The sequence below is a fragment of the Suillus subaureus genome (genome assembly GCF_016647635.1).
Source record: "Suillus subaureus strain MN1 chromosome Unknown BJ212scaffold_19, whole genome shotgun sequence".
Lineage (NCBI taxonomy): Eukaryota > Fungi > Basidiomycota > Agaricomycetes > Boletales > Suillaceae > Suillus > Suillus subaureus.
The window spans coordinates 181,753-204,440 of record NW_024538575.1 but is presented as its reverse complement, the minus strand read 5'-3'; the positions used below and the strand labels follow the sequence as shown (position 1 = coordinate 204,440).

General features: G+C 47.9%; 11 protein-coding genes across 11 annotated transcripts; 6 read left to right on the top strand and 5 right to left on the bottom strand.

Annotated features, from left to right (window-relative positions):
* Positions 1-506: 506 nt before the first annotated feature.
* BJ212DRAFT_253507 (uncharacterized protein) lies at positions 507-2,925 on the bottom strand. The gene is made up of 5 exons (XM_041342751.1): positions 2,078-2,925; positions 1,521-1,997; positions 1,349-1,470; positions 875-961; positions 507-820 (listed from the first exon to the last, which is right to left on the bottom strand). The coding sequence occupies exons 1-5, from the start codon at positions 2,724-2,726 to the stop codon at positions 692-694; spliced, it is 1,464 nt and encodes a 487-aa protein (XP_041192206.1). The 5' UTR covers positions 2,727-2,925; the 3' UTR covers positions 507-691.
* Positions 2,926-3,378: 453 nt separating this feature from the next.
* Positions 3,379-4,462, bottom strand: BJ212DRAFT_253438 (uncharacterized protein). The gene has a single exon (XM_041342750.1). It carries the CDS (start codon positions 4,047-4,049, stop codon positions 3,474-3,476), a length of 576 nt encoding a protein of 191 aa, XP_041192205.1. The 5' UTR covers positions 4,050-4,462; the 3' UTR covers positions 3,379-3,473.
* A 407-nt stretch (positions 4,463-4,869) lies between these two features.
* Positions 4,870-6,483, top strand: BJ212DRAFT_1359226 (UNC-50). Its single transcript, XM_041335846.1, has 9 exons — positions 4,870-4,930; positions 5,049-5,331; positions 5,391-5,446; positions 5,504-5,529; positions 5,580-5,645; positions 5,708-5,828; positions 5,884-6,093; positions 6,152-6,192; positions 6,245-6,483. Exons 2-9 carry the CDS (start codon positions 5,212-5,214, stop codon positions 6,370-6,372), a joined length of 768 nt encoding a protein of 255 aa, XP_041192204.1. The 5' UTR covers positions 4,870-4,930; positions 5,049-5,211; the 3' UTR covers positions 6,373-6,483.
* Positions 6,484-6,507: 24 nt separating this feature from the next.
* On the top strand, positions 6,508-8,781 carry BJ212DRAFT_1359222 (Metallo-dependent phosphatase-like protein; the record flags this gene model as incomplete). Its single annotated transcript, XM_041335845.1, has 13 exons — positions 6,508-6,732; positions 6,789-6,993; positions 7,051-7,076; positions 7,133-7,231; positions 7,282-7,393; positions 7,446-7,591; positions 7,646-7,785; positions 7,836-7,913; positions 7,965-8,185; positions 8,241-8,362; positions 8,488-8,565; positions 8,591-8,675; positions 8,696-8,781. The coding sequence occupies exons 1-13, from the start codon at positions 6,595-6,597 to the stop codon at positions 8,779-8,781; spliced, it is 1,536 nt and encodes a 511-aa protein (XP_041192203.1). The 5' UTR covers positions 6,508-6,594.
* Positions 8,782-9,082: 301 nt separating this feature from the next.
* On the bottom strand, positions 9,083-10,385 carry BJ212DRAFT_253355 (uncharacterized protein). Its single transcript, XM_041342749.1, has 6 exons — positions 10,155-10,385; positions 10,012-10,095; positions 9,885-9,959; positions 9,641-9,829; positions 9,491-9,587; positions 9,083-9,437 (listed from the first exon to the last, which is right to left on the bottom strand). The coding sequence occupies exons 1-6, from the start codon at positions 10,176-10,178 to the stop codon at positions 9,286-9,288; spliced, it is 621 nt and encodes a 206-aa protein (XP_041192202.1). The 5' UTR covers positions 10,179-10,385; the 3' UTR covers positions 9,083-9,285.
* A 142-nt stretch (positions 10,386-10,527) lies between these two features.
* Positions 10,528-11,657, top strand: BJ212DRAFT_253349 (uncharacterized protein). Its single transcript, XM_041342748.1, has 5 exons — positions 10,528-10,640; positions 10,700-10,909; positions 10,965-11,153; positions 11,207-11,303; positions 11,357-11,657. Exons 1-5 carry the CDS (start codon positions 10,593-10,595, stop codon positions 11,509-11,511), a joined length of 699 nt encoding a protein of 232 aa, XP_041192201.1. The 5' UTR covers positions 10,528-10,592; the 3' UTR covers positions 11,512-11,657.
* Positions 11,658-12,661: 1,004 nt separating this feature from the next.
* Positions 12,662-14,010, top strand: BJ212DRAFT_1481596 (Metallo-dependent phosphatase-like protein; the record flags this gene model as incomplete). The annotated part of the gene is made up of 7 exons (XM_041340285.1): positions 12,662-12,715; positions 12,770-12,899; positions 12,958-13,027; positions 13,079-13,299; positions 13,355-13,507; positions 13,569-13,686; positions 13,743-14,010. The coding sequence occupies 7 exons, from the start codon at positions 12,662-12,664 to the stop codon at positions 14,008-14,010; spliced, it is 1,014 nt and encodes a 337-aa protein (XP_041192200.1).
* A 205-nt stretch (positions 14,011-14,215) lies between these two features.
* On the bottom strand, positions 14,216-14,883 carry BJ212DRAFT_1359204 (uncharacterized protein). The gene is made up of 2 exons (XM_041335844.1): positions 14,577-14,883; positions 14,216-14,522 (listed from the first exon to the last, which is right to left on the bottom strand). Exons 1-2 carry the CDS (start codon positions 14,865-14,867, stop codon positions 14,466-14,468), a joined length of 348 nt encoding a protein of 115 aa, XP_041192199.1. The 5' UTR covers positions 14,868-14,883; the 3' UTR covers positions 14,216-14,465.
* Positions 14,884-14,956: 73 nt separating this feature from the next.
* Positions 14,957-16,753, bottom strand: BJ212DRAFT_1462673 (terpenoid synthase). Its single transcript, XM_041338931.1, has 7 exons — positions 16,541-16,753; positions 16,380-16,490; positions 16,088-16,329; positions 15,998-16,036; positions 15,772-15,946; positions 15,439-15,721; positions 14,957-15,384 (listed from the first exon to the last, which is right to left on the bottom strand). The coding sequence occupies exons 3-7, from the start codon at positions 16,290-16,292 to the stop codon at positions 15,001-15,003; spliced, it is 1,086 nt and encodes a 361-aa protein (XP_041192198.1). The 5' UTR covers positions 16,293-16,329; positions 16,380-16,490; positions 16,541-16,753; the 3' UTR covers positions 14,957-15,000.
* A 2,099-nt stretch (positions 16,754-18,852) lies between these two features.
* Positions 18,853-20,375, top strand: BJ212DRAFT_1481594 (Metallo-dependent phosphatase-like protein; the record flags this gene model as incomplete). Its single annotated transcript, XM_041340284.1, has 7 exons — positions 18,853-18,924; positions 18,979-19,118; positions 19,177-19,236; positions 19,292-19,512; positions 19,567-19,729; positions 19,782-19,889; positions 19,946-20,375. The coding sequence occupies 7 exons, from the start codon at positions 18,853-18,855 to the stop codon at positions 20,373-20,375; spliced, it is 1,194 nt and encodes a 397-aa protein (XP_041192197.1).
* A 1,387-nt stretch (positions 20,376-21,762) lies between these two features.
* On the top strand, positions 21,763-22,493 carry BJ212DRAFT_1431676 (uncharacterized protein). The gene is made up of 3 exons (XM_041337695.1): positions 21,763-22,008; positions 22,080-22,172; positions 22,234-22,493. The coding sequence occupies exons 2-3, from the start codon at positions 22,165-22,167 to the stop codon at positions 22,472-22,474; spliced, it is 249 nt and encodes an 82-aa protein (XP_041192196.1). The 5' UTR covers positions 21,763-22,008; positions 22,080-22,164; the 3' UTR covers positions 22,475-22,493.
* The last annotated feature ends 195 nt before the right edge of the window (positions 22,494-22,688 follow it).

The window sequence follows — 22,688 nt, the reverse complement described above, 5'->3', positions numbered from 1 at the left end:
CACGATCTCCAGGGAAGACAGTCTCCTCAAAGTGCTGATTAAAGCGTGAACCGGAGGATGCCCAAGGCGTAGAGTCATGACGGGGACGAGTTGAACGAGGACGTCTTGGTTCTGTGTCGGGGCGAGGAGGTAGAGAGTGAGGAAGGTTATTCTGCAGGAGTCGTGCACGCTCTGGATGCATAGCAAGCGGAAGAGATTGATGCGACCCTTCGCCGTTGGCAGCATGCTGGCCGGAGGGCAATGACTCCACATTGACGTGGCGCGAGGACTCGTGCGGAGGTAAATCTCGTGATCTAGACCACTTTGAATTTTTTGAGTCATCTACACGCCATTCATTAGTATGATCCAATGAAGGGGGACCATGGTCATGACGATCATTACGACCGCTGCTACGCGGGTATTCAGGAAGATCTTTTGCCTCCTTTCTCTCAGGGGCATAGGACCGCAGTTCAGGCAGCTGGTGACCGCGAAGAGAGACGTCCCCGTCATGTCTGGATTGTTGTGACGGATGAGCAGCATCGCGTGCCGACGTCATGGAAGAGTCCCTGGAAAGCGGAGGAGGGGTAGCGTGATCATCATAATGATGGGAGTGAGGACTCTCAGGCGACTGATCACGTCTGTTGTTGAGATGTGGTTTGCCCTCAGATTCCGGAACTGGAGGTCCAAAGCGAGTCTACAGTGCTACAATCAGTCAAGCTCCAACGACTATGCTCAAAAGACCCACTCTTGCTGCACGTGCGCCTAGCCGTGATGGTGAGTCTGTATTGATAGGCGCATTCACAGGTGGATCAAGCACAGAGAGAGGCTTGCGCGGAAGGAGCTGTAACATAAACTTGTAAGGCCTCAATTTATTTCCACGCAACAGAGAACGTACAGGTGAAACTACGCGCTCTGTTTGCCGATGTTGATCAGCAGAAATCTTAGTTGAACGTTCTCTATCGTAGACAATATCCAGACGGGGCTACGGGTGTAAGTAAGGAACAGCGGTCACGATGATGTGCATGTAAAACATACTGGTCGATCGTGGTTGTCTGTCGCACCAGTAGGTGGACGAACAGGGCGAGAAACCACAGGCTGCGCATTACTTCCAGACACATGGGCACCTCGCCGTGAAGCAGAATTCGCTGGAGGCAGGAAAGGCGCAGACGATAGCGGTGGATGCGGTGAAATGGACGCAGAACCACCAAAACGGTTACCTCTACCACCAATTGGCATGCTGTTTGTTCCAGAAAGCTTTGGCGTTGGGGCACTAGGAGGCGGCCTGGACATATCAACGTGACGACGAGAAGCGTCGCGCTGTAAATCCAAATTTAAAAACTCAACAGAAGACAGTCAAAAAGATACTAACCCGAGTCGATGACTCAACAGGCGCACGCCTTTCATCTCGCAAGGGCGGAGCTCGAGAGACATCTTCGTGTACTGTGCGACGAGGCTCTTTCCATTCAGAACGCGACAGTTTGGGAGAGCGATCTATGTCCAGTTTATTTTACATGAATGAATCGAGTGGTTTAAGTGCCTACCTGGAGATCTCCGTCGTGCAGGCATATCAACATCGTCCATCATTGCCCGAGGACGTTTAGGAGCGGAGCCGTCGCGATCCTCTCGATAGCGCTGACTGTTCATAAGCTGTCGCGAAGGTTCAGTGGACTTGATGATACTGGAGGGAGGAGGGTCATCAACATCCATATGATCTTTGCCTCGTTTGTCCCTAGACTCATTATGAGCATAGGTATCTGTTTGAGAATTCGAATGAGGCGCAGATCTAGAGTGTGCTTGCCGAGATCCTCTGGCGTCGGAGGATCTGATGTCTCTTGATGTCTCCAAAGGAGACAGGCGTGGGCCCGAAGGAATGCGTACATCGTTGGCGATCAACCGAGAAGCCGGGGCACTATCACGAGTGGCAGACGGTGGCGAGCGGTACCCGACATCCGCTCTGCCACGTGAGCCTTCCTGGAAACTGTCACGTTGCGGTGGCAAAGGCACCCGTTTTCGAGAGCCTGAACAAGCGAGAGATGCACGCGAATGGCAGACGACGTTGGCATGAGGAAGGAAGAGTGGATGGGTGAAGAATACGTACGTTCGATTGGGGGGGATGGGGTGAGGGGTACCAACTGCTCCCGCGGAGCTTGGGGCAACGTCTGAGGCGCCATGTCCGGACTTTCGTGAGCTCTTGCATCAGCTTTATGGCGATCACTTGCTCGATGATGAGACCCAGTCCCATCTGCGCTAAGCGACCTGGCTTGACGGCGCGGTTCTCGCGAGGGCTTGTCGGGTAGATCTGAAATTCGTTGGTCTATCTGAGCAGAAGGCACTTGAATGAAGCGACTGTTCTGCCTCGCTGCGGACGGCAACTCATTGGGCGAGATGTCGGGATCGTTCGAAGACGGCAATGTAGGCGGATATTGAATGTCACGACTGTGACTGACAGGCGATCTGGGTCCTAGAGAATAACAAAGGAGAAAAGAAAAAAGAGAGGATAGATATAAGGATAGGGGGAAAAGGGGGAAGAAGATAGGGATCCATGATGAGCGTCCGTGTGTCCATGCGAGGAAGAAGTCGAATACAAAAGAACGAAATATGGTACTGCGCAGCTCAACTCTCGGGGTTGTGCGGGACGCAGCAAAGGCATTGCGCCCTATACCCCAGGAGGAGCAGGATACACCGACGAGGGATGAGGATAGGGGATGATGTAGATAACGTACTTGTTGTCGACATTCTGTCGGCATCGCGAGGGGTCTCGCGATGCTCGCGTTCTTTGTGAGAAGGTTGCTCGGCTTCACGATGCTTTCCTTCGCGTGACACTGACCGATCGACAGGCGACGGAACTCGAGGTGCTACCCAAACGCGGTCTACATCTGCTATAGGTGAGCCGGGACGTACAGCGTCCTTTGTGGATGCTCTGCCCCTATTCTGGTCCCCATTGGCTGAAGGCGACCGCTGGCGACGAGAAGACAAAACGCGGTCATCTGCGCGATGACGTAGAGGCGGCGAAAGGGACCGTTCTCCATTGGCTCTGTTGGATGCCAAGAAAGAATCATTTTGGCTACCATAGGATTGCATTGGCAGTCGCTCATCCCGCCGAGTACTTTCTCCAGGACGGTAATGGCGATCATCATAGGATAAAATGGTACTAGCATTTGACCGGCCTATACGGGAGGTCAAAGAATCATCAGTCTTGCTGATAACAACGATATCCCGGGTTTCGTCAGCAACGCGCCGATCACGAGCAGGCGGCGAGCTGCCAGGACGCGTCCAGGTCGATTCCTTGGTACGAGAATTATAATAATAAACACCAGGGCCATTTCTCGGGTGTCTAACCTCCCAATCTGGGGGAAGTATATCCCCTGATTCAAATGTCGTGGGCTTGGAGACGACGACAATGCCATTTTTCTTGTCCCGGTCGACACGAGCCGCCATGGCTGTAGCTTCAATGATGGACGGATCAGAAGGATGCATAAACGGAACTGAAGACACTATTGGTTTGGGAGGAAGAGCATGAGTAAGTTTCCCAAACGACAGCTGGCGGTTGAGGGCTGGAGATGGTTCAGGAACCGTCTGTGTTTCCTGAGGAGTCCTTGCTGGCGTCTTGGGCCTATCATGCTCAAGAGCCTTGCCCCGAGCGTTGGCGCCAAAAACTGATATCTCCTGATTTTTTCAGTGTGATTAACAGTCTTTGAAGGAGACTGTGTGCGCTGAGAAGCGCCCTGTGAAACGCGAGGCTGGTATGTCAGAAATTCGTCGTCCTCGTCACCTCCAAGCGACACAGCATCTTCTGCGTCCTCGGCGGCGAGACTTGGATCTTGTTCCGAAGTTCCCCGGTCTTCCTCCTCGTTTCCCCAGTCTAGAACTTCAGTTTCATCTTCCAGCATGGCACGGACGAGAAGAGTGATGAACTGACGACAGAAATGCGTTCCCAAGTTGGCCGAAGAGAACCTCCTAGCTCCGACCCAAATTTCGATTCCCGCCCGCTCCCCGCCGAAGTCTGAGACCCCGTCTTGCACAAAGTTGTCCGTGTACATCACTGACTCCGCGGTAAACAAGTTGATCATTCCATCATGGTCTCAGGTGTCGTGGCACATGAGTGTTATTGTCCGAGTACCTGGAGAGGTTGCAGAGACTTGCCACAAAAGTTGTTGTTAGCCCTTCATTGACATTGTTGATGTCAAGACTCGATGATAACAATTCTGACACGACATGCGGTATATAACCGGTATGATTTCATTTGGATCTGATGGTTCTTATACATAGAGTCGGTTCGCCTTGTCCAGGTCTGGGGTGTGCACAATTTACCACGTCCTTGGGCACTCGCTTCATGGAATTGACAAACCGCAGCATCTCATGACATGGCGGTTCGCCGGTTATTCGCTCCTACTTTTGACTCTGCTTCTGCAGTAGGATCACTAGCACTGCAATGTAACTGTGCCGCACCCCCTATCAATATATGGCTCTGGAGGACTCGCAATGTCCTGCAACAATAATTGGCATCATCTTGCCCATACAAGATAGGTAAAAGTGCCGGATACGAGGCCCTCGGCCTTATTGTTGATGTCGAATCGCTTTTGGATGCTTGTTACCATCAAAGAACTTGGTTGCAATCTTGGGATTCGCGCTTGGCGAAGCTTCTTGGCGCCGCCTAGTACTGAGAACCGGACAGGGCCGGTAGTTATTCCTGAAAGGCGTAGTTCTGTCTAGGAACTCCCTTTTTGTTTGACTGCTCCAGAGGCTTGATCCAACTCAAGGTGCCCTTCCACTCTGCGTTTTGCTGTCGAATCATCATCTGGATGCGTTGATTCCATCAGACTAGAAGCGCTCCGAATAACGTTCTCTTAAGGGAACCCTTCCCATGCGCAACATCCATTCCTGCAATGTCCTCGCACTAACTGTAACGCCGATCCCAACTACCTATGTCGAAGCTGCTCCGTCTCAGTAGGTAGCAGTACGGTTCACCGTCTTGGAATAGATGCAAGACAGCTAGTTCTATTTTGTTGCTAGATACGTACGCCAGTATATCGAAAAGCATTGTAAACATAACTTGCCTCAGCGCACAGAATGCACTTGAAACGCGCTTACAAATCATCAGCAGTTTGATTCCGAACCCGATTCCGATCAGCCCTCCTACTTTGTCATCGCCTCTCAGCCGCCATTTATCAATTTCTATCCAAGGTGTCTTCATCTCGCAATCTTTTCCGACGCCCCCGAGTTGGTACAGACATGCCAATACTTCCTTTAACATCTCCATCATATCCTAATCACAATTTGTCTGGCACTCCCATGTCTGTCTCCAATCGTGTGCCATTAATGTTTCGACGGTTGCATAGATTCCAGCAAATGGTGTGAAGTGCATGCTGTTAGGCTCTGGGCAGACGTGCTGAGATAGATTGGATCTGCAGGATTTTGAACTGGCATTCTGGCAGCTGTCTTATCTCTGTCTGGCACCCAAGAGAGTGTGAGCCAACTCCTGAAATATCAACTCAATTATGGTCCGTTGACACCTGACTATTAGTTATCGAAACGTGTACTACCACAAGCGTACGTCAATAGATCTTGTTTTGAAGCCAACGTTCATGTGTTTACTGTAGAGACCAAGAACACCTGGGCAAGAGATGACCCAGCAATCTTAATTCTGCTATTTGCAAGCCTCTTTGGTGAGATTCATCCATGCAACCTATATTCAGAAGTTATTCATAATGTATTCGACGTCGTTCAGTTGCTGCAGTAGCATGGTCTATTGTGTATTCGTATTCCCCACTGCAGGCGGTGCGATTAGCCTTTGTGATGATACTGCGAGATTACCTTCTTGTCGGTGTACTGAGTGCGACTCTTCTTTGGTTCGTCGCTCTCCTCTTCCAAGGTGTGATGCTAACTCATCATTTTCCTTCATAGGTTCTTCTCCAACCGGGTGTTGGTATCGCCTTCCTCTCATTCATCACCTACAGACTCTTCAGGTCGAATGGGCATATGCTTTCGATGTTCATACGAACGCATTTTTCCCTTGTATCTGACACTTTATTTAGCGCAACTGTTCCTCCTTCCCGTAGTGTTGAAGGATAACTGGGTTTGCCTCCTTGTTGGCAATACTTTATATCTTGCAGGGCAAGTCTTGGAGTTCACGCCACCTAAATTGTCCTTTCAACATTGATTTCACCAACAGGTTTGCCCAGTATATCTACGGAGTGTACCTCGGACTGAGTGGTATGCAAGTCTTCTCTTCCATTTCGCTGCTAATTTCTTTCTTCACATTCAGCCCTACCATTCTTGATACGCTCTGAAATATTACTGGCCCCACTATTACCGCTATTTGCGAGCTATGTTGTCTCGTTATTAGGTTTCCATGTTGCAAAACATGTTCTGAGCGTGTACTTCGGTTCATGATATACTGCATTATACAGGAGATGGACGATAGGCGTATTTCCCATTAGCTATTTCCGCAGTAGTGTGCTGTAGCTTGACCACAATAATAATAGACACTTCTTCGTGTTAAAACTTTGAAGCTGTGGGCCCAGGGGTATTTTCTCCAGTCACCGCCACTGAGCGTCTCATTTGCAACTCCCTTCTATCCGTGTGCGACCGATATCTTCTTCAATTCCCGTCATCATGCACATCGCACAAGCTCATGTTGACCGTGCAATTGAGCAGATCCAACACAAGAAGCCGCCGCCTGATATCGACTTCACTCAGCACATACTTGAAGATGGCAACACAATCAGCACACAAGAGCGGGTTGTCAAAGATGTGCGCCCGCGTCATCAGTTCCTCATTTTAACCGCCCACTGAGGCTCTCATTGCAGGTGCAAGCACCAGCTATGGGCGTCCCGACAGATGCCCAGTTTTTCTCCAGACAAGATCCCACCAAACCTGACGTAGCGTTCCTCAAGAACCACTTTTACCGCGAAGGCCGTGTCACCGAGGATCAGGCGATATGGATTTTGGAAAAGGCAACTGCACTCCTTCGTGCGGAGCCTAACGTCCTGCAGGTCGACGCGCCAATCACAGGTGAGTGTGCTTGTCGTCTGCCGTGGTCACCCCATACCAACCGACCTTCTCACCTAGTTTGTGGCGATATCCATGGTCAATATGTATGCGCTCTCGATTGTTCGTCAAGCTGATGATGCATTACTGATCATCCCTCCAGTACGACCTCATGAAACTGTTTGAAGTTGGCGGCAGCCCAGCAGACACACGATACCTATTCCTCGGGGATTACGTTGATCGGGGATACTTCAGTATAGAGGTGTGTTCCGCATTAATACTCGACCTTCTCCAACTCATCCCATCGTACAGTGCGTTCTGTATCTATGGTCCCTCAAGATCTGGTATCCCGATACCCTCTTCCTTCTCCGTGGCAATCATGAATGCCGGCATCTCACAGATTATTTCACTTTCAAGCTTGAATGTATGTTTCAGTCACTTTATCTCTAAACGGATCCGCCACTAACGTTATTTAGGCAAACACAAGTACTCAGAGCGTATCTATGACGCGTGCATGGAATCCTTCTGTGCACTCCCCCTTGCTGCCATCATGAACAAGCAATTCCTATGTATCCACGGCGGTCTTTCACCAGAGCTGAACACTTTGGATGATATCAGAGCGGTACGTCCATTCGCGGATCTCCAATAACGCCATGTTCATTTATATCGCATTTAGATTGACCGGTTCCGCGAGCCTCCGACACACGGGCTGATGTGCGATATTCTATGGTCGGATCCTGTCGAAGACTTTGGGCAAGAGAAGATGAATGAGAGCTTCGTTCATAATCACGTTCGGGGTTGTTCCTACTTCTTCACGTGAGTCGTCCCGGGTTCCCGATGTACAGCGATTAATCTTCGGCATGCAGTTATCAAGCTGCTTGTCAGTTCTTAGAGCGAAATAATCTTCTTTCGATCATTCGCGCACATGAAGCGCAAGATGCCGGGTATGTTTTAATTGTACAGCCGTTCATTATACTCATGTGATGGCCCAAAAGATATCGCATGTATCGGAAGACAAAAACCACAGGTTTTCCTTCTGTCATGACGATCTTTTCTGCTCCCAACTACCTCGACGTGTATAACAACAAAGCTGCCGTCCTGAAGTACGAGAGCAACGTGATGAACATTCGGCAGTTTAACTGTACGCCTCATCCGTACTGGCTACCTAACTTCATGGACGTATTTACATGGAGCTTGCCCTTTGTGGGAGAGAAAAGTACGTTCATGAAGCTTATTTGGAGCGTCTATTCAAAACTGAGCGGCGCATATAGTCACGGATATGCTTGTCGCTGTGCTAAATACTTGCAGCAAAGAAGAGCTCGAAGAGTCTGATGAGGAAAATGTTGTTTCACGAGTATCCCACATGAAGAGGCGAGGCAAAAGGTCAATGGATGTCACATGTGTTTGCTCTGCTCCAGTATGGGATCCTTGTCTATGTGCTGCGCTAGTCTGACGAATCTGTCGGAGAGAGGAGTCGGAGAAGGTCTTGGAGCCCAAGAGCTTATCTGGTTCTAGCAGGCGCTAGCCTCGGGTACAGAAGGTATTAAATATATTATTTCCAGCTCCGAGGACGCTTTCCCTGCATACGCTCTCGGTGTTCATCACATCTTCTTACAGACAGAAGTCAAACATTGAAAATGAATGGCTCCTTTCGGAACTTTTCGATGCCGAAGAGGCAAAGGCTTTCCTAGCTCAAGCACAATCAGGTTACTACTGACAACCCCAGCCGACATTGTCGAGTCCCCTATGTCGCTGGGTGGAGCTGGTGCTGGAGTGGACACTTCCATGTCATCTGGGTCACTGACATCCTGACCTGGTCCCCTGAGCAATGGGCAGATGGGTTCTCCGCGCATGCCATTCAAGGACAGACATGGTCGGCAGGTTTTGTTTTGGATGACAATGACGAGTCCCTCGACGAGGTGCTGGAGTTTGGAGAGCACGGTTTCGATTGATCCAGGAAGTGCTCGATGGGAAATACCTAGAAACTCGTGGGCTTCTTGGAAATAGTTTGTTTTATGGGGGTGAGTGGTAATTCTTCCCATAGCTAGTTTAGATCGAAGGTGGATACCTGTATATCCAGTCTTTTTTCTAGTCGCTTTCGTGCATCACAACCTTGTGGTGAAAAGAACAGGTATGAGTATGATTGTTAATGGACAACTTTATTGATGATTAGTAGATTGAATGCCTCTATCGACCTGCCACAGAGCTCTCCTGAGTCTCACGATTGATCAATTCAGAGGCAAGTGTAGCAGCGGACAACAGGTTTGAGAGATTTGGTCGTAAGCGCCAGGCTTACGAAGTGGAAAGTGAAAACTACTAGCGATATCTAGCGTGATTGAGGCTTGTCGCATACTTCCACATAGCTTCCATCAATATTATCCCAATGTTCACGACGTATGCGACCATCCAGACCGCAGTGATGACACGGCAGATCATGCTTTGAGAGGAAAACCCCGCAATTAACATCGCTGGGGTGAAATGCATGAGGGACCAGAGAGCGTCAAATGATGGAACAATTCACCGAATACGAAACAATGTAGGGGCCAAGCAACGAAGAACATGGGGGTGACTATTGACAACAGGTATGACCACACAAAGTAGCTGCCTGGCTCAAGTTGCTGATCATATTTAGGTCAGTCGGCGCAATCGGTATGATGAGAATGATCCTTACCTCTTGAGTCCAGTGCCGATCGGCGTGCACCCAACGTATCATGCTCGAGCCGGATGTCAACAGCGCGATCACAGCGAACATGAGGGATACGAAGAGCAGACAATGAGGAGCGGGTGACGCATAGTCGAAGTATGACACAGGAGAGCCGGTAGTGACAAAAACACCACTTATAGCGAGGAGGACCCCCGCCTTTTTGAGGGGTAGTCAGCGCCGGATTCAGCTCGCGCGGAGTGGGACAACTTACTGTGGTGATAGTGCTGGCCAGGATAGAGCACAACCTAGTTCTGACGGTTTCGAATGCTTGCTCTGACTGGAGGGACTTCCAATGATCTTCAAGGTCTGGGCATCCAAGCGCCAAAAAAACAGAGTACCTTCGCCAAGAGGGATGTGCGACGGAGGGCCTCGGGGAGTTGTTCTTCAGCAAGAGCTCTTGGGTCAGCAGTCGCATCATATGACTTGAAGGGCAAGCGTAGTTCAGTGATACGGCAAGGATTCCAAAGTTTTGAAAGCGTACCTTGGTGGAATAGGGTGAGGCCATGGAGCGAGATAAAAGAGTGAATATAGATTGATGCTCATACTGAGATGCAACCTATAAATATTGTTGCGGATGAAGCTGCGATTCAGTGTGGCAAAAATTAGGTCAATGTTAGTTTGAATAAATCATCCGTTATATCTAAGCTTCATCACGGATGCTTTATGTTCCATCCTCTACTGCATCCGTCCATCCTCTATACGTCCGTCGTGCTCCGTTGTCTCCATCACTGATGCTTTATATTTGAGCCGGGTAATTCCATCCTCTATATGTCCGGGGATGGACATACATACAACTTCCAAGCAGAAGCTTCTGTGTGTGAAAGAGCTACACATTGGGAAGATGTCACATATTTTGTCACAGCTTCAATCCGCTTATAATAAGTTGCACCCCTCTGCTCAGTATGAGCATTAGTTCGACATGTCTACTCTCTCATTTGACTCCATGGCTTCACTTCGTTCCACTCAGGTGCGCTTTCAACACTTTGGAATCCTTGCTGTATCACTGAACTACGCTTGCCTTTCAAGTCATATGATGCGACTGCTGACCCAAGAGCTCTTGCTGAAGAACAACTCCCCGAGGCCCTTCATTGCACGTCTCTCTCGACGAGAGTACTTTGTTTTTTAGCGCTTGGACGCCCAGATCTTGAAGATCATTGGAAGTCCCTCCAATCAGAGCAAGCATTCGAAACCGTCAGAACTAGGTTGTGCTCTATCCTGACCAGCACTATCACCACAGTAAGCTGTCCTACTCCGCGTGAGCTGAATCCGGTGCTGACATACTTTCAAAAAGGCGGGCGTTATCCTTGCTATAAGTGGTGTTTTCGTCACTACCGGCTCTCCTGTGTCATACTTTGACTATACGTTACCCGCTCCCCATTGCCTGCTCTTTATATCCCTCATGCTCGCTATGATCGCGCTGCTGACATCTGGTACGAGCATGATACGTTGGCTACACACCGATCGGCATTGGATTCAAGAGGTAAGGGTCATTCTTGTGGTATATCTTGCACCGACTGACATAAATATGATTAGCAACTTAAGCTAGGCAGCTATTTCGTGTTGTCCTACCTGTTGTCAATAGTCACTCCCATGTTCTTCATCGCCTGCTCCCTACATTGTTTCATATTTGGTGAGTCGTTCTGTCATTTGAGGCCCTCTGGTCCCTCATGCATTTCACCCCAGCGATGTTGATTGCAGGGTTTTCCTCTCAGAGCATGATCTGCCGCGTTGTCGCTGCAGTCTGGATGGTCACTTACGTCGTCAACATCGGAACAATATTGATGGAAACTAGGTGGAAGTATGCGACAAGCCTTGATCACGCTAGATATTATCAGTAGTTTCCACTTTCTTACTTTGCTCCTTGTTTTACCCGCGAACGGCAGTTTGCGTGTGTTGTATATAACCTCCTGATATATATGGCGCACATGAGTGTGCTCGAAATGTAGATGAATGTGTGCAATCTGTGACCTTCAGTTACGCCAATTTTTCAAGAGCGTTTTACACCGCATTGAATTGTGCCAGTGTGAAAGGCTATAGAAAGCCTCAAATGGGGATGTACCCACGCCTTTCGCAAAGCAAGACGCAATCAGAAAGCACGACACCATATTGCAATTGGCTCTATGAAGTCAACCTGACCAACATCATACAATGTTTGTCAAGTAATAATACAGAAAGTACTGGATCAATAGACCAATGACGAGGTCACAAAGCGAGTGCCTAGAAAACGAGATGTCAGACAAGAGTTAACAACGATGAGATGCGTTGCCTCAGGGAGAACAGTTTGTCCATCATAAAAATCGGACATATGCTTGTATGTTATAGAGCATCTCGGGGAAAGGGGAGGATCATGGCGGAACACTCACCAGTACTACATCATTATACACATCCATCACAGGACGATCTGTCGAAGAGAAAATAAGAGTAAGTAAGTGATGCAGATGAAGAACATGAGAAATGAAGATGAGAATCAGTTGGTGATGCATGTTACGGGTGATGGCTCATTGGAGACCGTCGCCGACTTGAGGATGGAAAAGATCGTGAGCATCTGGATAGATAGGTTGTGGGGCTTACCTCTCAGAGAACGGACTGAGGGAAGAAATATCAAATAGTGGTGGCATTCCCACATTCATACCTCGCGGTTATAAGCGTCGGGGTACGACACGGTACCTTATCAGCCGGGATTATGTTGATCGGCCGCGCTCGCATTTATACTCGACCTCCATCATACAGTGTGTTCTATATGGTCCCTTGATCAAGATGATCTGGTATCCCGATACTCTCTTCCTTCTCCGTGGCAATCATGGATGCTAGCATCTCACACGTTATCTCACTTTCAAGCTTGAATGTATGTGTCAGTTACTTCGAATCTCTATGAATCCGCCACTAACGCCATTCAGACAAGCACAAGTACTCAGAGCGCATCTATGACACTTGCATGAAATCCCTTTGTACACTTCCCCTTGCTGCCATCATCAAAAAGCAATTCCTATGCATCCATGGGGTCTTTCACCAGAGCTGAACACTTTGGATGATATCAAAGCGGTATGTCCATTCACGGATCTTCAATGACACCATGTTCATTTATATCTCGTTTAGATTGACCGGTTCTGCGAGCCTCCGACACACGGGCTGATGTGCGATATTCTATGGTCGGATCCTGTCGAAGACTTTGAGCAAGAGAGAGCTTCATTCATAATCACATCCGGGGTTATTCCTACTTCTTCACGTGAGTCGTCTCAGGTGCCTGATGTACAGTGATTAATCTTCGGCATGCAGTTACCAAGCTGCTTGTCAGTTCTTAGAGCGAAATAATCTTCTTTCGATCATTCGCGCACATGAAGCGCAAGATGCCGGGTATGTTTTGATTGTACAGCCGTTCATTATACTCATATAGTCGCTCAAAAGATATCGCATGTATCGGAAGACAAAAACCACAGGTCTTCTTTCTGTCATGACGATCTTTTCTGCTCTCAACTACCTCGACATGTATAACAACAAAGCTGCTGTCCTGAAGTACGAGAGCAACGTGATGAACATTCGGCAGTCTAACCGCACGCCTCATCCGTATTGGTTACCTAACTTCATAGATGTATTTACATGGAGTTTGCCCTTTGTGGGAGAGAAAAGTACGTTCACGAAGCTTAGTTAGAGCGTCTTTTCAAAACTGAGCGGTGCATATAGTCACGGATATGCTTGTCGCTGTGCTAAATACTTGCAGCAAAGAAGAGCTCAAAGAGTCTGACGAGGAAAATGTTGTTTCACAAGTAACCCACCACGAAGAGGTGAGGCGAAAGATCATCAAAAATAAGATCCTTGCAGTTGGTCGGATGGCGCGTGTGTTTGATCTACTCTGGTATAGGATCCTTGCTCCAAGTTTGACGATTCTCGCGCCAAGACGAGTCGGAGAACGTTTCGGAGCTTAAGAGTATATCTTGTTCTAGCAAGTTCCCATACGGCACGCTGGCTTTCGGTACAGAGGGCATTAAAGATGCCATTTCCAGCTTCGAGGACGCGTGCGTACAATTTCTTTCCCTGAATACGCTCCTGGTGTTCATACATCTTTCTACAGGCGGAAGTCAGACATTGAAAATGAACGGCTCCCCCAGAACTTTTCGATGTCGAAGAGGCAAAGGCTTTTCTGGCTCAAGCACAATCTTGATCGCTACCAACGACCCAGCAGACATTGTCGAGTCCCCTGCGTCTCCGGGTGGAGTCTGCGTTGGAGTGCACACTTCCATATCTTCTGGATCGCTAACATCCTTACGCAGTCTCCCGAGCGGTGGACATATGGGTTCTCCATGCACCTCGTTCGACACGCCATTCAAGGGCAGACATGATCAGCAGGCTTCGCTTGGAACGACGACGACGAGTTCCTTGACGAGGCGGCGGGGTTTAGAGAGCATAATCTCGATGATCCAGGAGGCTATATTCGATCTTCAAATATTACGAACCAGCGCCTACAAACCTTTTTAGTCATATAATCTCATGACAGTTATCGGTGATCTAATAATATTCTCAAGACTCCTGTAAGACATTTGGAAGGTAAGAATGAGTCCACATGTATGGGTTAGATCATGATAACAAGCTTTCACATTCATTTTTATTGCGATCGTGCTGCCTCTATTCAAGGCAAGACTTCTATACCTTTATTATGGTTCGGATCTCTAAGAACATCACAATGAAGCTGAACAGTCCAAAAGTCCTGCCGACAGCTGCATGCCCGAACCAAAAACAAACCTTCGTTGCCGACGGGCATAAATTTTATCTATAACGAATGGGTAATACTGCGACATTACTGACAGGGATCAGGACTTATGTCTTCGTAGCGATTGACACGCCCCCCAATCCAGTGCGTCATTTATATTCACATCGTGATCATAGTCCAGACTGGTTATGGATCTAGGTTCTCCCAGTCTTGAACATGGCGGAAGTGAAAGTGTTTGTGGAAAAAGTGTAGCCTAAATAGTGCAAGCAGAACATATGTATGATCGATGATCATCCGGGGAACGAACACATTGGTAGTGCACGTTTGAAAGAAGCTAGGGCGCGTTGGCGATGCGGCCTCGTGGTAGGTTGAATTACAAAGAGTACAAAAGACAGTATGCCGATTAAAAAAAACAGCCAAGATGACTGCAGTAGCGTCTTTCTTGGTGCGGCAGGCAGCTTTTCGGGCTATGAAAGTCTGGGTGGTCATATTCCAACGTAAATCAGACCTGTGGCCAAATTCGAGAAGTAATAGGTGCAAACAGGGCCAATTTCCAGAACCTTTTCGAACACTTTTCAGAGGACTTTTCCAGATCTTCATTTGCCCATGAAACACATAAGTTCTAAAGTAGAGAGCTATCAACATGTACAGGTCCAATCTCTTTAGATTTCAGGCAGTCCTTCGGCATCAGTGACACCCATTTATTTCTCTGAATTTCTGGACCCTTGGTGCCCAAGTACCTCTCGGTCTCGAAGTTCCACTCATAATTCGCGCGCACCCAGTTTCCCAAGCCATCACAGTACTCTCTCACCTGCGAGTCAATGGGCTCTCCCCATTTTGGAACGGCTGCCATCGCCTGCAAGAACCTTTTCTGGGTTTCCATATGAAGATCTGCCACCCACAATATGGCACCATGGACGTCCGTATCAAACTCACGCATGACAATAGTTATCACATTGTGACTAGCATCTCCGCGTGCTTGCTCCATATTGTAGGATGCAATATCCTGTCATACATTTATGAGTGTCATTAGCGCGGTGTCCGCAGAAAAATTACTGACATTATCAATAAAGATCATATCCATGCATGCGATAGCCATGGTCTCGATTGTTGAGTGGGATATAACCTGATCTGGAATATCCAGGCCCAACTCCAAAAGCGCGAATACGGGCTTCATTGCGACCGTGTCACGGCGCACATCGATGTAACTTTGAATATCACGGATGCGATGTTCGTTTCGGTCAATTGCCTGTTGCACCAGGCCCTCTAGATACAAGTTGAATGTTACGATGAACCGCTTCTGTGACTGCGCACTAGCATCTCGTATGGTGCGCTCCCAGAATCTGTCGGTGAGATAAGTCCCTGGCTGATTATCAGACAACAAAACACTCACTGGCGTACGATTTCTCCACCGACCCACTCTCCTTTGGGACGTGGTTTATAGGGGTTATGCAAAGCGTCCATGACAATGTTCTTCTGTTCGCGGACATCGCTTGGCTTTGATACATCCGAGTATTCATCTATGACAAAGAAAATTCTCATTACGTCGCAAACGCTGCGAACATGCACTACCAGCAGATATATTTCTCAGTAAGTTATCAGTTGAAATTGTAGCTCACCTTTGCTCGCGATTGGGTGACCTAAACAACTAACAAGATCTGACAAATGACCTGAACATGTTGACAGGACTATCATGTGCCACGTCTTACCAGAATTGATGCATTCAAAGGCATCTAGTGCTTTAGCACTATTGAAGGCTTTAAAGCTCGAAAACCAAGCAGCAGATTCGACCTTGACTTCAGAGTAGTACTGGTTTAGACAACGGGGCCATGGCCATGTTGAGACCGTGTTTGGTATGAAGATCTTGGTGCTGGCTAATTTCCCGGCGGTGGGGCTATCATAGGGGACAGACATACTGATCGGAAGGCTCTTTGGCTGGCATCCATACGTTCTATGGCAGCTGTATTTATACGGTGTCTGGTACCCTGTTATTATTCGGACCTCTCACGGTTTGTTCGAACTCGAGCCCTAAGCGAGCAGTGTTTTACAGCAGATTCTGCTGTATACTACCCAAGTGAGTAAAGCCATTGAAGCATGTATCTGTCAAACACCCTAGTTCTCACTTAGTAGTGGAAGAAGTCTGATGTGTTACGAATGCTTACGGTTCAGGGATGCAGCTTGCCGATTGGTGAAAATCATGCACCAGTGAGGTAAATGGTTTTCTGCGCTAGCCTCGTGCCTCGGCTAGCACAGAAGTTAGTCTACGCACGAGTAAGCAAATGTGGCGCAGGATTTCCTTGCCTCCTACCAAGTCAGTCGCGCGTCAGTCGTATAGCACAGTTGATCTGCGCACCCATTTCTCTCTCCTTTTCTCATTCTTGCGCACCCACCCACCACTCCCTCTCTCAGGATGCAGACAAACGATTCCACATTCAAGATCATTCTGCATAGTAGTAGTTTCGTATTGTATCATTTGTCTGATGCACCGTGTTCGCTTCCGGAGTTTCGAGCTTCACGCAGGGTGGCCTGATCGGTACCCGCCCACCCCACAGCTCACCTCGAAACCCTAGGTTCGATCACATGCGCCAGGCCGAAAAGCCCTTCGGGCTTTTGCCCAAATACTCCACTCTTTACATCCCAGACTCTTGAATCGTCTGTATTTAGCCAAGCTTATGCAATGCCATCAGTTTTTCCCGCCTTTCCCGCCACCTAGCCTCGAAGGCATAGAACGACAGAGATGAGATTGATTATAGATTTTTGGACAAAAGAAAAATTATCACTGATCATTGCCTGATTACGACGTGAGATAGTAGTATGTAGGGCCATCAGGAAGTCTACATTGCTTAATCACAACTTAATGATGGCTGAACACACGACGGATCAAGAACAAATAAGCCAAAAATCATTAAGAACGGCATTTCTTAAATGAATCACAGTGGCCGGCCGCCATCTGAAAATGCGAAATTCGGATACGAGCCTCCGAGGCGCTTTCTGGGAGCCATACAGTCGGCTCGCGCACCTTTTTAGTCGTTATTGCACCCAAGTCGATTCAGCTTTTTACAATCACAGTGACCAGGTGTGTCGTGCATTGCGCTCAGACTTGCACTAGTTACATTGTTTGTTTCGTTGCGGCTCAACTGCACCATGTTGTCTGTTTTACCTATATTATTTTAAAGATCAAATCAAGTCCATGTTATCTTCAGAGTGTGCTACTGAAGTCGTAAGCGTTCGTGAGCGCCCGAAACGCGTGCAAGTCAAGCGTTCATTTCAGTGATTTTGCAGATAGGCTATTAGTGTGAAAAATTGTGGGAAAAAACCTCAAGTGGAGATGTATGCGCACCTTTCACAAAGCAGGCGACAATCAGGAAGTCTGAAAGCACGACACGGAATGTGTCAATTGGCTCCGTGAAAGTACTCGGACGTGCCGAGCTCGAGGTACGGGTTCTTCCTCGGCCTGGAAGTCCGATGGACCCCGAGAGTTCTATTGAATGAGTTCAAGTTATAGGTGTGATCATCGATTCCAGAGCAGGAAACATGGTTGTGTGACTCATCTAAGACCTTCAGTAACATGATCCGGCAGTTCAGAGCGTGGATGGGAGTTGCCCAATGGTATGGATACAAGGTTTCATTATCGGTGTTCAAGCCTCCACCTATGAGACGCGACCCCACAATCCAAGATGATATGCGACGCCCAAAAGTCCAAGATAGCCATTTCTCCCAGCGAGTTTTCAGGGATTGGACGGAGGGTTGGAGTGAACACGTTAGCCACGAATCGAGCTCGTCCTCGTACTACTTGGCCATGTACCTTCCAAGACAACACGACGGATGCAAGGGTCGTAAATGGTGCACTGAAGGCGACTCTCACCCTCAGGAAGCAGTGGCAGAGGGCGGGCATAATCCTAGTATGTCTATGGGCAATATGTATGCGCTCTCAATTGATGATGCATTACTGATCATCGTATGTTAGATCTAGATCAGACCTCGGCCTCGGAGAACGGACTATATCAGTGTACCTAGACAGTGTGATCAAACTAGGTACACGTTAGCGTAAACGCGGGCGGGAAGGAAACAGAACGACGTACTCCCAGTCTCGTGATCACAGAACGGATTGACTGGAGGTTCGAAGAGATATCAAATAACGGTGGCATTCCCACATTCATACCCCGCGGTTATAAGTGTCAGCAGTACCTTATCCCCGGGAATTACTGTTGATCGGCTGCGCCCGCGTTTATACTCAACCTTCATCCCATCATACAGTGTGTTCTATATCTATGGTCCCTTAATCAAGATGATCTGCATGGTATACCGATACCCTCTTCCTTCTCCTACGCCAGCATCTCACACGTGATTCACTTTCAAGCTTGAATGTATGTTTCAGTCACTCCATCTCTAAACGAATCCGCCACTAACGCCATTTAGGCAAACACAAGGACGCTTGCAGGAATCCTGTTGTGCACTTCTCCTTGCTGCCATCATGAGCAAGCAATTCCTATGTATCCACGCCGGTCTTTCACCAGAGCTGAACACTTTGGATGATATCAGAGCGGTACGTCCATTCGCGGATCTTCAATGACGCCATGTTCATTTATATCGCATTTAGATTGACCTGTTCCGTGAGCCTCCGACACACGGGCTGATGTGCGATATTTTATGGTCAATTCCTGTCGAAGACTTTGGGCAAGAGAAGATGAATGAAAGCTTCGTTCATAATCATGTTCGTGGTTGTTCCTACTTCTTCACGTGAGTCGTCTCAGGTTCCCGATGTACAGCAATTAATCTTCGACATGTAGATACCAAGTTACCTCTTAGTTCATCATCTTCTTTCGATCATTCGCGCACATGAAGCGCAAGATGCCGGGTATGTTTTGATTGCACAGCCGTTCATTTTACTTATGTATGTAGTCGCTCAAAAGATACCGCTTGTACCGGAAGACACATACCACAGGCTTCCCTTCTGTCACGACAATCTTTTCTACTCCCAACTACCTCGACGTGTACAACAAAAAAGCCGCCGTCCCGAAGTACGAGAGCAACGTGATGACCATTCGGCAGTTTAACTGCACGCCTCATCCGTACTGGCTATCTAACTTCATGGACGTGTTTACATGGAGTTTACCCTTTGTAGGAGAGAAAAGTACGTTCACGAAGCTTATTGGAGCGTCTAACCAGAACTGAGCGGCGCATATAGTCACGGATATGCTTGTCCCTGTGCACAGTAAAGAGAAGCTCGAGGAGTCTGATAAGGAAAATGTTGTTTCACCAGTAGCTCATCACGAAGAAGCGAGGCGAAAGATCATCAAAAATAAGATCCTTGCAGTTGATCGGATGGCGCGTGTGTTTGCTCTTCTCCGGTACGGGATCCTTGTGTACACGTTGCGCTAGTCTGACGAATCTGACGCAGAGAGGAGTCGGTGAAGGTTTCAGATCATCTGGTTCTAGCGAGTTGCCATACGGCACACTAGCGTTGGGTACAGAGGGCATTAAAGATACCATTTCCGGCTTCGAGAACGCGTACGTACAACTTCTTTCATGCACACGCCCTCGGTGTTCATCGCATCTTTCTACAGGCGGAAGTCAGACATCGAAAATGAACAGCTCCCTCCAGAACTTTTCGATGCTGAGGAGACAAAGGCTTTTCTGGCTCACGCACAACCTGGGTTGCTACCAACGACCCCAGCAGACATCGTCGAGTTCCCTGTGTCTTCGGGTGGAGCCAGCGCTGGATTGGACGCTTCGATGTCGTCTGGATCGCTCACGTCCTTACCCAGTCCCCTGAGCAGTGGACAGATTGGTTCTCCGCGCATCCCATTCAACACGCTATTCAAGGGCAGGCATGGTCGGGAGGCTTCACTTGGGACAACGATGACGAGGTGCCAGAGTTTGGAGAGCACGAATTCGACGATTCGGGAAGCGCTCGGTGGAAAAGACTTGGAAACTTGTGGGCTTCCTGGAAATGGATCGTCTTATTGGGGTGGGAGCTATTCTTCCCATAGTTGACCGGAATCGAAACTCAATACTGTATATTCATAGTTTTTTGCTTCTGGTCGCTTTGATGTATCGCAATCTTGTGGTAAAATGATCGAGTACGAGTATGATTGTTGACGGACGGTGACTAGTAGACTGAACACCTGCAGCCGCGCCCTGCAGAGGACTCTCAAGTCTCACGACCGATTTCGATTAAGCAAGTGCAACGGCGGATGGAAGTTACTTGAACTTCATGCACTTCATGTACCATATACTACTACAGCTGATGCAACTCTTATACGTACGTACCGGTACATACATGATTTTTTTTACCAAGATCCGAAGATCCATATACATAAGTACCACACCTCTTCCGACGCCTCTTGCTATGTCCTAGCTAACGATGCTCCTCCATCTGCCGCCGGCTTTCAGTCCTACATACCTGTTAGCACCCCCCGCATTCAACTCCATCTTGCGTCTTCCGTGGTAAGTCTATTCTTTCATTTCTTTGGTCCTAATAGCATATGTGCGCCAATGTCCGACAACCCCTGTCGCGGGGTCACTCATATTCACTCATACTCCCCACGTGCACCTGCGGGCTGCGGCTACCTCATGCATGTAAGTTTTCTCTTTTTTTCTTTGTCTTCCAAATTTTAGTAGCCTTCTGCACCCTCTCGCATCACCTGAAAGCTTTCTCTGTAAGAGTGTGCTTAACCAGTTCCGGGCCCTGGCGAGCGGATCCCTTCATAATGATGTGTGTAACTGCTGCTAGCAGATGAAGCTCGAGGGTGTTCGCGAAATAAATAGATTATGCAAGTCCTCCGAGAGTCCAGGACAGTGCTGAAAAATTCAAGGTGTCCGGGAACAAAAGTCTAAGTATAACTGCAGAAATGAAGATGGGCCTGTGATGGTGGGTAGTGAAAAGTGCAGCAATAAAAATAGGCTGGCAAGTCACTGAGGTAGGTAGGATTGAGCACGCCTAATCCGGGACGAGTTTATCATTTCTCATTGTATAGTGCAGTAGCTCTCTGATGAATTTGGTTATGGACAGTCGTAATTGGATGGAGTATCCACGCATCATGTACCTATAACACGGGAATAAAATGCGAAGCGAAAATCCACGAGTCAGGGATGGGCGCTTGCACCATTACCGATATATATAATAGTAGCTTCCTAATTTGTGCGCAAGATTGTGAGTTCCAACCTTACGCACAAATTAGGAAGATGATGAAGGTAGCATGTTCATCGGAAGACAATTATAACTGAGTTCCGCAGTGCACATGAACATGCTAAGGTAGTTCTCAAGCGCGTTCATCAGACCTCACGTGACAAATCGTGACAATAGTGTTACAAGTAGATAAAATATACATCACAATTCAACTACGATACATATAAAAAATATTGCATCGCACAACGATGCAGAAAAATGATAAAAAATTACGAGCGCTTTCCGTTTTCCGAGATAACAACAGGAAGAGTTGTTATGTTGAAATTTTGAGTTGGAGAGTACTTATTTGCCGAAAAGTACTGTGTATGTGCCATGGTGGAGCTTGTAAGTAATTCTGCCTTGAGCATGGCTGGGTGCAAGCGCAAAGTGATGGCCTGGATGGCCAACTTACCATGGAAGAAGAGGAGAGTCAGTACTGATTCATACAACGAGGACCAGGTAAGATCGTACCTTATAATTTTTGTGGAACTGACATGTATAATTTAATGCTGGGGCAACGCAAAACACAGATATCGTAAATTTCTGCATTCATCAAAGGAGTCTGATTTAGAACACAATGTGATCAAGGCCCCTGACCCAGTCACACCAGAATCAATGTGCAAGTATGTTGTCCTTTGGAAACCATTTTTCATCCCGTACTGACCAGTATCTATCATTCCACAGATATTCCATTAGATCCCAGAGGTTCATGGATGCATATCAGAAGGGTCCGAATGGACAACAGGCAGCATGGGCCGCAAAGCGCTACCACAGTCATCGTGTACTCCCTGATGCCATCATGCATGAGTTTGATAATGAAACCATTCAAGTTCAATGGTATCAAACATATACTTACATCTGGCTAACAGTCCTTTACTCTAGACAGTTTATATTCACCCACTACAATACATTTTCTTTAGTGTAATTAGTTGTTACTATCACTCATGTTTCAGATGAACAACTCTGCCTTTCGGCTTGTCCGGCATCAATTATCCTTGCAGTCGTCACAGACCTGTCACATCACGTGAGGTCTGATGAACGCGCCTGAGAACTACCTTACCTTTCATTTCATGGGAGGTGTATCCCCATCAGGCACCGATCCGAAGCGCAACGAGCCATTTTTAGGAAATATTCGGTCT